The sequence below is a fragment of the Camellia sinensis genome, chromosome 6, assembly GCF_055761805.1.
Source record: "Camellia sinensis isolate YWXY chromosome 6, ASM5576180v1, whole genome shotgun sequence".
Taxonomy (NCBI): Eukaryota; Viridiplantae; Streptophyta; class Magnoliopsida; order Ericales; family Theaceae; genus Camellia; species Camellia sinensis.
In genome coordinates, this window is record NC_138966.1 from 28,392,038 (window position 1) to 28,405,439 (window position 13,402).

Genomic DNA, 13,402 nt, shown 5'->3' on the forward strand with positions numbered 1-13,402 from the left:
CTTATGACGGCCCAAGCCTTCCGATTTTCTTTGATAAGCACATCAATGAAATTAGGTTGTTTGGTGTTTGGTATGACAATAGCTCTGTCGTCATGTGGGTTGCTGAACGGAATGTGAATGTCCTCATCACTGTCCTTTAGCTCGACCCCATCTCCAGAAAAGTGGGAGTTGTTGCCATCGTGTTGTTCTTCCTTCATGTTAGATAGGTTGGGAGATGTTGTGGCTGGTTCATAAATTTCAGGCTCTACCTTCAATGTTTTACGCTTGAACTTTTGTAATTCTGTTGGGATTTCAAAGAGTTCACCGGCATTAACCTGAAAATTAAAAAATTATGTTACTTAACGTATATATTTGGGTGGTGTTATAATGTGAATGTTTTGATCAGTAGTTGAAGGCTGTACCTCATTAAAACCCAAATCAGTCAAAGAGGTGGTTCTCATCTTCTTTTATAAAGCAGTCAGATCCCACTTCACACAACGAGGAAAAGCATTGGGCTTGTGAGGTTGTAGGATAGTTGTGTGCTCACACAACCAATACTTCAATAAAATAACAAACACATATTGTTATTTACCATTTGCATAGTAATGTCAACATATGTGAACATTAATAATAGTGGCACTGTTGTGAATATCGCAGTAGTATATTATGAGCGAATGTGAACATTCACATCAATGGTTTAGATGTGAACATTCACATCTGTCAAACATAAGTGCCTATGGACATTCACATCAGTGGCACTGTTGTGAACATTCACATTAGTATATTTATGAGTGAATATGAACATTCGCATCAGTGGTTCAGATGTGAACATTCACATCTGTGAAACAAAAGTGCCTACAGACATTCACATCAGTGGCATTGTTGTGAACATTCATAGTACTATATTATGAGTGAATGTGAACATTTGCATTAGTGGTTCAGATGTGAACTTTCACATCTGTGAAACATAAGTGCCTATGGACATTCACATCAGTGGCACTGTTGTGAATGTTCACAGTTGGCTTAGATAAACAACACTGAATTACATGTGAATGGTATTATTTGACAACATGGGTACTTACCATCAATAACATGACACAGCCGGTGACTTTTGTTGGTTTTTTGTCATTTTGGGAAATGGATGATGTCAACGTTGTTCTAATTTGCTTCGCCCAATCATATTCTTGCATGCTTTTCAATGAGACCATATGTGCGTAGTAGCCCCATCCTATTGTCTCTCCGCTTGTTAAGAAAAAAAGCTTTTGGTAAGTATACATGCACACTAGTCGGGCGACTTCTTCGTTGTCATCTTTCTTTTTGCCTTTCAATGCCTCGGTCAAAAGGGTGTATCCATTTTGAAGTCAACCGGCTGACATTTTTGCATCTTTTTTTTATAATGCCAGTCTTTGGTTTCGCACCATATGATATGTCCATCGGCTTGCTGCCACAGTCGACACCAAAAATCAGCTTGATGTCGCTGTTGTGTATGTTCATCTTCTTCTCCCCAATGTAGAAGACATCTTTTGAAGCTTTGTATGTTTGTAGGACATGCACAACATCATCATCATACTTCATGCATTTGTCAAGGTCGATCTGATTGTTTCTCAATGCATCTAACAAATTCCAAAATGGTGTTTGTTGCAGGCAGCCAAGCTGTGCTTGAGTGAACTTGGTGCTTTTCATTAATTTTACCAGTCCGGTCATGTTAGATCTATAGTTCACATGGCGCATGTCGACATTGGTGTTAGTATTTGTTTATGGGGTTTCTTCCTTGACATGGTACTCCTCTCTCTTCCTCTTTAAGGTTTTCTTTTGTGCAACATCTGCAAAATAGAGCATTTTAAAAAAATTAAGTCAAGGCTCATGTGATTTGCATAGTGGAACAAATGTGAACATTCACAGCATTGCCATTGATGTGCATGTTCACAGTTGTGTGCATGGGTGTGAATAACCAGATTTTGTGTGTGGATGTGAACATTCACATCTGTACATAGATGTCTATGTTGATTGTGTCAGCACAAACACAATATACATATTGTGTGAGTGGGTGAAAAATAATGTATTTTATACGACCATGAACACCATTGAAGAACCTGTGGATGTTAACATAAACATATAAAATGATTTTCAATCCATGTGAATGTTCACAGTATAGAACAACAGCACCAATAATTTATGATTTTCAAAAAAATTTCCAGTCAATGTGAATGTTCACATCTTTCAACAACAAGAACAACAACAGAATTGGCCAAACATTTTCAATCAATGTGAATGTTCACAGCATAAAACAACAACAACTTTAATCCTTGGTTACCCAAACATTTTCACTCAATGTGAATGTTCACATCTTTTATCAACAGCAACAAAAAACAGAATTGGCCAAAACATTTTCCAAATCATGTAAATGTTCACAGCATTGAACAACAACCGAATAACATCTGGAAAAACTTGATTATGCAACTATTTTCAATCAATGTGAATGTTCATATCTTTCAATAACAACAACTACAACAGAAACATTTTGGAATGTTCACAGTTGTGAACACAATGTAATGGCAACTGTAATGTTTTTGACTGAAAAAATCTATATAATTAGGGATTACGATTGAGGGGTTCAGATTAAATGTTAGGGTATGAACAATATGGACTCCTATATATTGTATGTATAGAAATAGGGGATATTTGTAAAAGTTCACAATGTTGGTTGTTGATAAAGAGGTTTACGGTTTAAATACACGAATGAGTAGAATGCTTACGTTTTTTGCCCATTTCGACGAAGAAGATGATGAGACCACGAAAAGATGAGACGAAGGAACGAGGACGGTCTTCTGGGCGTAGGGACGACGAAGAAGACGATGAGACGATGCGACGATGGAACGAAGACAGTCTTCTCGGCGTAGGGACGACGGAGAAGATGATGAGGCGATGCGACGTTGCGACGATGGAGCGAACACAGTCTTCTGGGCGTTGAGGCGATGTGGAATATGGATTTTGATTTCTGGACTATAGAGGTACTGTGCGTGATTTCCTGCGCAATAATAGGGAGAGGAAGAGAGACGGTTATTACATTCAAAGAGAGAGAGCCGCCTGTTTGTTTGAGGGTTTTTATGGTCTTTTTGTATGAAATGGACCTAATGGAATATTATAAAACACTATGGGTCTTATGGAATAACACTCTTAGATAATGAATTTACTGAAAAAGATCTCATTTTTTAATGTGTTACATTAAAGCGTTATGTTTTTAGAGTATTATATTAAAATATTACGTTTATGAAAAAAATAATTAAAGAGATTTTTAAAAAAAAATAATATTACGTTTTATAATTTTAATATTATAAGAAAATTTATATTTATTTCTCAACACGCAACACACACACACACATATATATATATATATATATATGTGTTTATATTTGATTTTTCATATAATTCACACTAAAATAGAATATTTAAATCTATAAAAAAAAATATATATATATATTAAATAACTCACAGCATCACTATTTAAAATTTAATGGTGGCCACCAAGGTTAAAATACTCCTACTTGTCCACGTAATTTGCCCTTTATTTTATTTTATATTAAAAATTTTCTTGCAGATTACAGACACGAAAAGGAGAAGAGAGGCATCGAACAACAAACCCAGTTCTGCGGAGAGAGAACTAGAAACAGGAAATTCACAGAATTCTCTCTCAGATCCGATCGATTTCTCTGCAAATTCCAAACCCTCGAAACCACAAACAACAACAATGGCTTCAACCTTCAGCGGCGATGAAACGGCACCGTTCTTCGGCTTCCTCGGCGCTGCAGCAGCCCTAGTCTTCTCCTGTAACACCACCAACTCTCAGTCTCCCTTGTCCGATTTCAATTTGAACCTGATCTTGTTGTTGTTGTTGTTGTTTTTGGATCTGCAATTCTTATATATGGATGTGTTTTTTAGGTATGGGGGCTGCGTATGGGACAGCGAAGAGTGGCGTTGGAGTGGCGTCAATGGGTGTGATGAGGCCAGAGCTTGTGATGAAGTCGATTGTTCCAGTGGTTATGGCTGGTGTGTTGGGTATCTATGGATTGATTATTGCTGTGATCATCAGCACTGGTATTAACCCTAAGGCCAAGTCTTATTACCTTTTTGATGGCTATGCTCATCTTTCTTCCGGTCTTGCTTGTGGCCTCGCTGGTCTATCTGCTGGTATGGCTATTGGCATCGTCGGCGATGCCGGTGTTAGGTACTTCTTCCTCTCTCTCTCTACAATTTTAATTGATTCATTGTGTGTATTTCCAGATCACTGTTCATGAAAGATTCGTGTAGTTTTATTTTTGAAGTTTCTATCTTTTTTAATTATTTGTAGCATGTATCATTGTCAAATTGCTTGATTTGTGACGTCTTGGTTCAACTGAAAAAGTCTGAATGTTGTATATCTTGTGATTCATTAAGTTACAAGATTGCTAGAAACTAAAAAGAATTATGACATGAATTTGTATGTTATTTGTGGTGCTTCAAGTGTCTTGATCTGAATCTTGTTAGGAATTGATTCACATCAACAGGATCGGTCAGACACAAATGTGAATAAAATAAGAATCTGCAAAAAGGTTTACGTAGTTCATGCCGGGATGTGTTTACGTCCACGGTTGCTACTTGCCCCGTTTGGTGTAGTTGTTGAAACAGATTATAAATTATAATTTAACAGATTATAAATTATGACTTCAATAAGAAGTTGTTAATCTGTTTGGTGTAACTGTAGGATTATAGATTTAAGTTTTCGAGTAGTGTTTGTTAAATAAATTTTGAAGTAACTTTTTCAATTAACTTTTATTTTTTATTACTTATTACTTATCTACAGTTCTCATAAAAAATAATAATAATAATCTATAATCCGTTTGGATTTTTTTTTTTGTTTTTAAAAAAATAAAAAAAATCTAAGTATAATCATAAATTAACATGTTCATAGCAGAAGCTGATAATTAGAAGTAAGGAGTGAACAACTTTTCATAATCAGTTTTTTTGAGTTAAAATAAGTTGTTAGAATCAGAAACTGTTTGAAATAAGTTTAACCAAGCAGTCCAAAATAGCTTTTTCAAAGATAGAAGTTATAAGCTGGCTCAAAAAAATCTAAACAAACACTCCCACTGTTTTACTCTGATTTGAAAGGGTTACAGTATAGAGAAATGCGACACTTCAACTATATTAGGGCAACATGGTACAAGTGTGAAATACCAAAATTACCTTTAGTAAAAAATTTGGAGTCGAGTAGTTATTGTTCAATACTTATCATCATATCATAATCCACACTACTCAACAAATCTAATGATTTAGCTGTGTTGTTAATTATATTGTGTACTGTTGTATCAATCTTTTGAGTTGATCAATGCTTTCAATGGTTGTAATTTTTTACCTGGGCCTTATATATTTATGTATATGTGTGGGTATTTATGTTAAAGGAATAGTATATTGGCCCCTCCTAAAATTTAAATAATTTTACTTAACCCCTCCAAAGTTTGTAAAATTATTCTTTGCCCCCCTCTCTGCAAAACCCACTTAATGGTTTATGGTTAGGTTGTTCACATTTGTTTTAAAAGGCTTTCTGTAACTGCTGCATTTATTTGAAAAAGATTGTTGTTTTGTATAGTTTGGGAATTGAGAGTGCTTAGGGTGGCTTGATTTCTATGACGCTGAGGCTGTGTGGAATAGATAGTAAGTGAGGGAGGAATGATAGGAGTAGGGCTTGTAATAAAGGAAACTTGTACTGTTTAAACTTGGATGCAGTGAGATCTTACCATCCGTAAGCATAAATGAATTATATTACTGTTTTATTGGCAAACAGATTTAAACGAAATCTCTACGTCGGTGGTTGTTTGCACTTACTCTTGCTTGTTCCTTGTGAATTGGGAAGATTTTTGTATATTTCATACTGTTCTTTGAATTTCATTTAATGCTGAGCCAAACCATCATGATTTAAATTTGATTGGAAGTGACACTTTTTGGTTGGTTGTACTGCTTATTTCCTTTATTTGAGTAAATAGTAGCTTTTTTAATTCTAATAATGTATTTTGCAGAGCCAATGCTCAGCAGCCAAAACTTTTTGTTGGTATGATCCTCATTCTCATCTTTGCTGAAGCGCTTGCCCTCTACGGCCTTATTGTCGGCATTATCCTCTCTTCTCGTGCTGGACAGTCGAGAGCAGATTAACTTGGGGCATTCTTGTTGGTGATGGTGTGGCTTGTTTAGGAATTATTTTGATATTCTCTCCTGTTACAAATGATAATTCAGCTTACAAAGGAAGTGTCTTCTGATCCAAAATTCTACTATTTGGGTGGCCAGTGCTTGGTCAAGCGGATTGGGTGGCTGCTATGTGCTACTAGTGGTAGAGTACAGATTAGCTCTTAGTTCTCCCCTTAAATAATGTTTCTCTATTTCTTTTCATGGATGATGTGTCTCATTTTGTTCGGTTTGAATTTGTCTAGTATTATTGCTGGTATTGTCTCTCCAGAATACTCAGTACCAAATTTTTTATTCACTTTTTCAACTTATTGTTGCATATGTTGTTGTTTGGTAGTTTTGCTACTTGCTAAGATCTAGCCCACTTGCTTGTCTTGGTAATCTTGATTTGTGAATTTTGACCATGAATATTGTCATGCCTTCTGTGCCTTCAAGACTAAACCATTTTGTGCTGCTGCTAGAAAAAGTCCCTGTTAGCCAAAAGATGTTTGTATCTTCTTCATATCTACACCCATGTGCTCTGATCAGAATCTTCCATAAGTTCATATAGGTCAAAAAATGTTTCAGATTAAAGGGAAATAGAACATATAAGAAATGGGAATCTTCAGCTTCAAAATCAATTTCCGTAATATTTTCAATGCTTTAGAAGTACTCAAAAGTGCTTTGTAGACATAACTTGAAACAATACAGATGAGAATGGTTGAAGTTTTACGACCCATTCAATGGATACTTTTATATGTAAAAGAAAAAGGGGTCATGAGTGACAAAATTGGTTGGAAGTTGGAAAGAGGGAGTTGGGATGGAGGCAACCAAAAGGGTGTGTAGTTTGAAGGCACAATAGCAACCTCGTATCCGATGGGGCTTTTTGGTTGTAGCATGTGCATGTCAATCAATTAAATGATTCTCGTTTTTTAATCGGTAGTTTGGAGGGGTCAAATTTTACCCATCACTTCTTATTTGTTTCACTTGTTATGTGTTGTGGAGTCATCCGTTCCGGTCACTTACGCTGTGTTTGGTTGGGGGATTTGGGATATTTGAAGAGGGATTTGGAAAGGAGAAGGAAAAAGTTAGGTGAAATGTGAATAAAAAATGCTTACATTTCATCTAGTTTTACATACTTTTTTTCTTTCCCTTTCTAAATCCCTTTCCAAATTTTCTAACTAAACACAATATTAGTGACTTTCCTTTTCGCATAACTTTAAAAATAGAATCGTTGTAAAAATTGTATTTCGGTTTTAAAAATAAAAACAATAACAGTGGTTCTGCAATTACACGGTGAAATATAGGACTCTAGCATCGCAGTTTCCTCGGTGGAAGAAGTAGTTTGCATCAAGATCACCAAATTGCTCTGGTTAGGGGCGAAAATTATTTCTAGTGATCTCAAACAGAAACTTGTCTCTCTTTCCATTCAGACTATATTATAGAATCTAATATAGAAGAAAACAAGAATCAACTCTAATGATCGAACTAATACTAATATTGAAGTCTCAATTAATTATGCCTGAAGGGTGTGAGTAGGCCAATTTTTTCTTAAATTTTTTTACTACTAATTAGTTAATTTTGAACTCTGTTCAATTTGACAAACCATAAAATACTTGACACAATAACATAGTAATTTATGTAGAAAATCCAATTGAAAAAATCTCCAATAGAGAAAAAAATCACGGTACCAACATCCCAATAAAATTTACTATGAGAATCATGATTACAAAATAGACGAGAAGACTTACAACTGTCAATCAGCTTTCTTGATCTACTGAACACCATGAAGCGACACACTTCTATCTTTGTTCTTGAATAGTGCAAGAACAAAACAATGCAAAGATAGGTAAAATTTTGACGTTTTTGAAAAGGGCACTTGGTCTATAAATTTAAATTTCAATTTTGTTAGGCCGAAAGTTCATGCACTGGAATACTTTATTTAAAAGGATAACCTTAATGTTGTGTTTGGTTGAGGGATTTAGAGAGGGATTTGAAATGAGAAAGGGAAAAGATGTGTGAAACTAGGTGAAATGTAGGTATATTTTATTCACATTTCACCTAGCTTTTTTCTTTCCCTTTCCAAATCCCTTCTCAAATCCCCGAACCAAACACAGCGTAAATAAAATGACCAAAATATTATATATATATATATAACAAATAGAAAATCACTCTATTTTCTCTGGGAAATTCACATATTTAATTAGTTTAGGGCACACACTTAATGAAATATTAATTTAATGATAATTATATCTTAAATAAAAATGACCATAATAGACATCTAGCAACACCCATAATACTATGTAGAAAAATTCTCCGTACACATATTTTAAGATCAAAAAAATCTCAATACCCTTTGAGTTAAAAAAAATTAAACACTAATTTTTCCATTATTGTCACTTTGCTTGTTACACACTCTAAACTCATTTATTGCTTACAAAATAATACTCTCAAAATATCTCTCATATTGTTTTTAGTCTCTAGGTTTATACTCTATTATTTAAATAATTTTCTTATTAGTTTCACAATTTTTACTTGATTTTGATATGGAATAATTGCAAACCAATAGAAGTTCAAACTCAAGCAAAAATATGTCTGGTGACAGCAAAATCAGTAATGAAAAGGTTAGTTTTTTTTTGTTTTTTTTTTGTTTTGTTTTTTTTTTGTTTTTTTTTTCAGACGGTTAACCAGTGCTAAATTTCATCACTATATTTGGAAATCAACTTCCAAAATATTATTTATCTTTCAATACTTGAAATACGAAAAACATAATTAAGTTCGATAGTCAAGTTCCGAATTTTTTAATTTTTTTCGATACTTAAATACAAAATTTGTTATTTTATTTCGGTAGTTAAGTGCCGAATGTTATTATTATTTTCGGCTCTGTACAACCGAATACAAGTTTTTTTTCCCTTCTTTTTTAGATGGCATGCACTGAAGAAACTGAGGTTTGATCGGATATTATGGTGGATTGTACTAGTCATTTTACAGCTAAACAGGTAACCTTTAACATGAAATTCGTAAGTTTATAATTTTTATTAGTTAGTTTGTTTAGTTTGTTTTTATGAAAGTTGTGTGACATTATATACAGGTTTTCGACAACAAAGATGAATTGCTCACTTGGGTACGTGATATTGAAAGGACAAATGACTTTGTCATTTTTATAAGAACGTTGGACTATGGTGGCGGTCGCAACAGACCAAGAATTTATCTTGCTTGTGAGTAAAGTGGGAAGTATAGATTGCATAAGAAGTTGAAAGATAGCTCGAAAGACTTGTTGAGACAAACTGGTACGAAGAAGTGCGAATGTCCATTTGATTTGAGAGCATACAAGTTGAAAACAAACGACGAATGGACATTGAATGTAGTTTGCGGACTACATAATCATCCAGTTGCGGAGCATCTCCAAGGACATTCATATGCAGGGAGAGTCAGCCAATGAAAAGTCATTGTTAGTAGATGTCAAAGAGCCTAATAAGACCAAAAGAGATACTCATTACATTTAAACAGAGGGATGCCCTTAATATGAGCACAATGAAGACATTTCACAATGTACGACATCGATGTAGGAATCTACCGATAGATCCCAGATGCAACAGCTACTGGGTAAATTAGCGAAACATAAGTACATTGAGCGTCATCGATGTGAGGAAGGCTCTATGACTGTCACGAACTTATTTTGGACACATCCAGTGAGTTTGGATTTGCTTCGTACATTCCCTTGTGTGTTGATTATGGATTGCACATATAAGATGAATAGACATGCTCTTCTTGAAATTGCGGGAGTGACATCAACTCATATGACATTCTCCGTGGCTTTCACATACTTGCAAACTGACTGGGTTGATAATTATGCGTAGGCGTTGCAAACATTGCGTGATCTTATGGACAACAGTGTTTTACCTAAAGTCATTATCACAGACATAGAGAGCTTGCTTTGATGAATGCCATTGGTAACACCTTTTCGAATGCTTGACGTTTGTTATGTCGTTGGCATATTAATAAAAATGTATTGGCAAAATGCAAGAAAATATTTGAGACAAAAGAAAAATGGGAGAAGTTTAACCCTACATGGAACTATTTAGTATTGTAATCGACTGAGGAGGAGTACAATGATCACCTTGTAATACTGCATAAGGATTTCAATAACTATTCGGAGGCAATCAAGTATATTACTGTGAGTTGGTTAAATCCGTATAAAGAAAAATTCATTGTGATACATATAGACATGTGTATACATTTTTGGCAATGTTATAACCAATTGATAATATTTGTTCTTTTTTTTTTATTTTTTATTTTCTTATAAATTATATTGTTATTTTTAATTATTATGCTTGACTATTTTTTGTTTACATCCATATGAACAGGGTTGAGAGTGCTCATGCTAGATTGAAGAGGCAATTAAGTTCAAGTCAAACGACATTCGAGATTTCATTTTAAAAATACATTGTCTACTTGAGTTGCAGTACATTCAACTAAAAGCATCATTCGAGAAGAGTTTGACTGTTGTGGAACATCAATCCAAACCTTCTCAATTCAGAGAGCTTCGGGGTAATGTGTATATTTGTGCATTAGAGTATGTGTTGGTAGAAAGTAAGATACAAATTCAATTGGAATTGATGTTGCAGCTTGTGGGTGTGTTCTTAGGCGCACACATGGTTTACCTTGTGGGCACAAGATTCTAGATTACATGAGACAAGGCCGTCATATTCCACTCAGTAGCATACATGTACATTGGACATGACTTACTATATGTGTGCATAATTCGAAGGTTGAGAAATTGGAATTGACTTGTATCCCAGAACTTGAGATGATTTTTAAGTGGTTCAATGAGTCTGATATTGCTACGCAATTGGATATGTTGAAGAAGTTGAGAGAAATTGCAAATCCAACGACCACTTTCCTTATTAAGCCTGATGTGAAGCCTAATACACGTCGAGGACATAAGAAAATTGATATATCTTGCTATCGTGACCCGTGTGCATTTGAGTTGGTTGACGATGGCCATGATAGCCAGAGCACATTAGCTCCCAGTCAGTCAAAGAAAAAGAGAGTTTTAAAAGTGCGTGAGAAGAAATGGAATGCGAAGACAAAGACATATCGTATATGTGACAACCCTCGCCACTGTTTACTGATAAGACCACTGATTAGTGCGAATCTATGATTAAGCATGTTAACTGACTGATTGACTGAAATCCTGAACTGATTGATTGAACGTATTAGTTTGAATGCATTTCTATCTGTTTGTCAGTAAACTATCTGTTCCTGTTTTATGTTTAAACTGCTAATTGAAGGCCTTATCGGCGGCCAAATCCGAAATTGCTTAATGTTTTATGCTCGTTAGAATTTATGTAATTTTATGGTATATTTAATTGAAATGTGATTGGGTATGATTAAATTAGATTTAATAATAGTAAATTGCAAGAGTTGGCCTTAATCACCAAATTGCCATCTAGTGGATTTATCTAGGCAACCCCTCTCCACTTCATACATGTTGATACAACATTTCTTCAGCTCATTTCGTAGAGAAAAACAGACTAGAGAGAGAGGGAATTGGGAGAAAATAGAATTCATCAAAGATTGCTTGGAGAATTTGAAGGATAATTGCATATTGAGCTTCTACATCTTGAACTTAAGACATAAGGTAGAGAATTTCCCTTCTTGATCATGAAATTTAGTAGATTCTTGCATAGTACATGGTAATTGAGTGAGTTGAGTCAAGAATTGGATTAAATTGTTGAATTGGAGCATGATTCATGCATGCATATGCATATCTTGAAGTTTTGAGGTTGTTTTCATGGGAATTGCTTCATGCATGTCCATATTTTGACCATAGCCCATGATTTCATCTTGTTTTTGAAAGAATTGGCTCTTAGGAGCATGAATTGGAAGCTTTGAAGTTGGTTAAATTCATGCATGTTGCATGTTCATCATGTTCTTGAATTATTGTTGAATTTGTGTTTAATTGAACTACCTTTAGGCTTTGATTTCTCAAATTGACCTTTGAAACATGTAATATTATGGGTTTTGAAGTGTTTTCCAGGAAATTTTCCCAGGAGGATCGATTTTGGTGCATTAAAATTGAGTTTTGAGCTTGAGGTTCAAATCTGGAATTTCCAGATTTTGGACTCACGCTCGAGTGGGGGATTCCACGCTCGAGCGTACATACTGAATTCATGCAGTCCGCTCGAGCGGGAAAAGTGACGCTCGAGCGTGAAATGCGTGTTTCCAGTACTTTGCATGTTTTTACAGTTCGCTTGAGCGAGGGAATGCACGCCCGAGGGAGGACTTGTGCCTCACGCTCGAGCAGGGGTCGAGAGCCTGTCGAGCGTGAATTTCGTGCATCAAGTACTTTTGCCATGTTTTACAGTCCGCTCGAGCGGGGAAAGTGACGCTCGAGTGGGGAACCTTTGTCTGCATGACCGCTCGAGCGGGGAAAGCCACGCTCGAGCGTGGACCCTGTTTTCTAAAAATTCTGAAAAGTGTTTTAAAGTGCATCTTTGCATCCTCATTCCATCCTAGGCATTTCTAGGCCTAGTTTAAGGCATCTTAATGAGGATATTGATGTAGAACCACACCGAGTCAAGATAGGGATTAAGTTATTAGTTCCTCACTGTGTAGCTTAGTGTGTGTTCACTCTGTAACTGTGTAGGGTTGACATCCGAGGACACGTACTAGCTTATCTGTAGCCCAGAACTCTGTGAGTAACAATGTTGTAAAGATATGTTCAATTGAGATTATTTTCTGAACAATGACTGTACTGCTTTATGAAATGACACTGTTTACTGAATGAATGTTTGTCCCATTTGTGAACTGTATTCGTGGCATCCATAGCAATTTACTGTTACTGAACTGTTACTGCTACTGTTACAAAGATCTCTGTCGGTTCCTATGTTAGGAACCATTACTGATGGCCATCATTGACTGCTCGGTCTGTTAAGACCTATTGTACTGTTTTGCTATCGGATGTATCACATATGACTATTATATTTTTTGAATGACTGTTATGGCATGAATTATGAGCCACAAACTGAACGACTGATATACTGATAAATGACTATTTTCAATACTGAAGGGACATTCATTCTTAACCTCTTTACGCATATGTTATTCACTGGGCTTTAGCTCACTGCTTATATATATATGTAGGTGTACTGGCACCAGACCGTTGCTAGGAGCGTTGGGCTAAGCTCCTGTTTTGTCAAAGCCAACCACCGTGCCTCACTGG

The 13,402-nt window shown here is 35.4% G+C and overlaps 1 protein-coding gene across 1 annotated transcript; it reads left to right on the forward strand.

Moving 5' to 3' along the window:
• Nucleotides 1–3,487: 3,487 nt before the first annotated feature.
• LOC114294965 (V-type proton ATPase 16 kDa proteolipid subunit) lies at nt 3,488–6,576 on the forward strand. The gene is made up of 3 exons (XM_028239155.2): nt 3,488–3,806; nt 3,919–4,204; nt 6,033–6,576. The coding sequence occupies exons 1-3, from the start codon at nt 3,494–3,496 to the stop codon at nt 6,163–6,165; spliced, it is 732 nt and encodes a 243-aa protein (XP_028094956.2). The 5' UTR covers nt 3,488–3,493; the 3' UTR covers nt 6,166–6,576.
• The last annotated feature ends 6,826 nt before the right edge of the window (nt 6,577–13,402 follow it).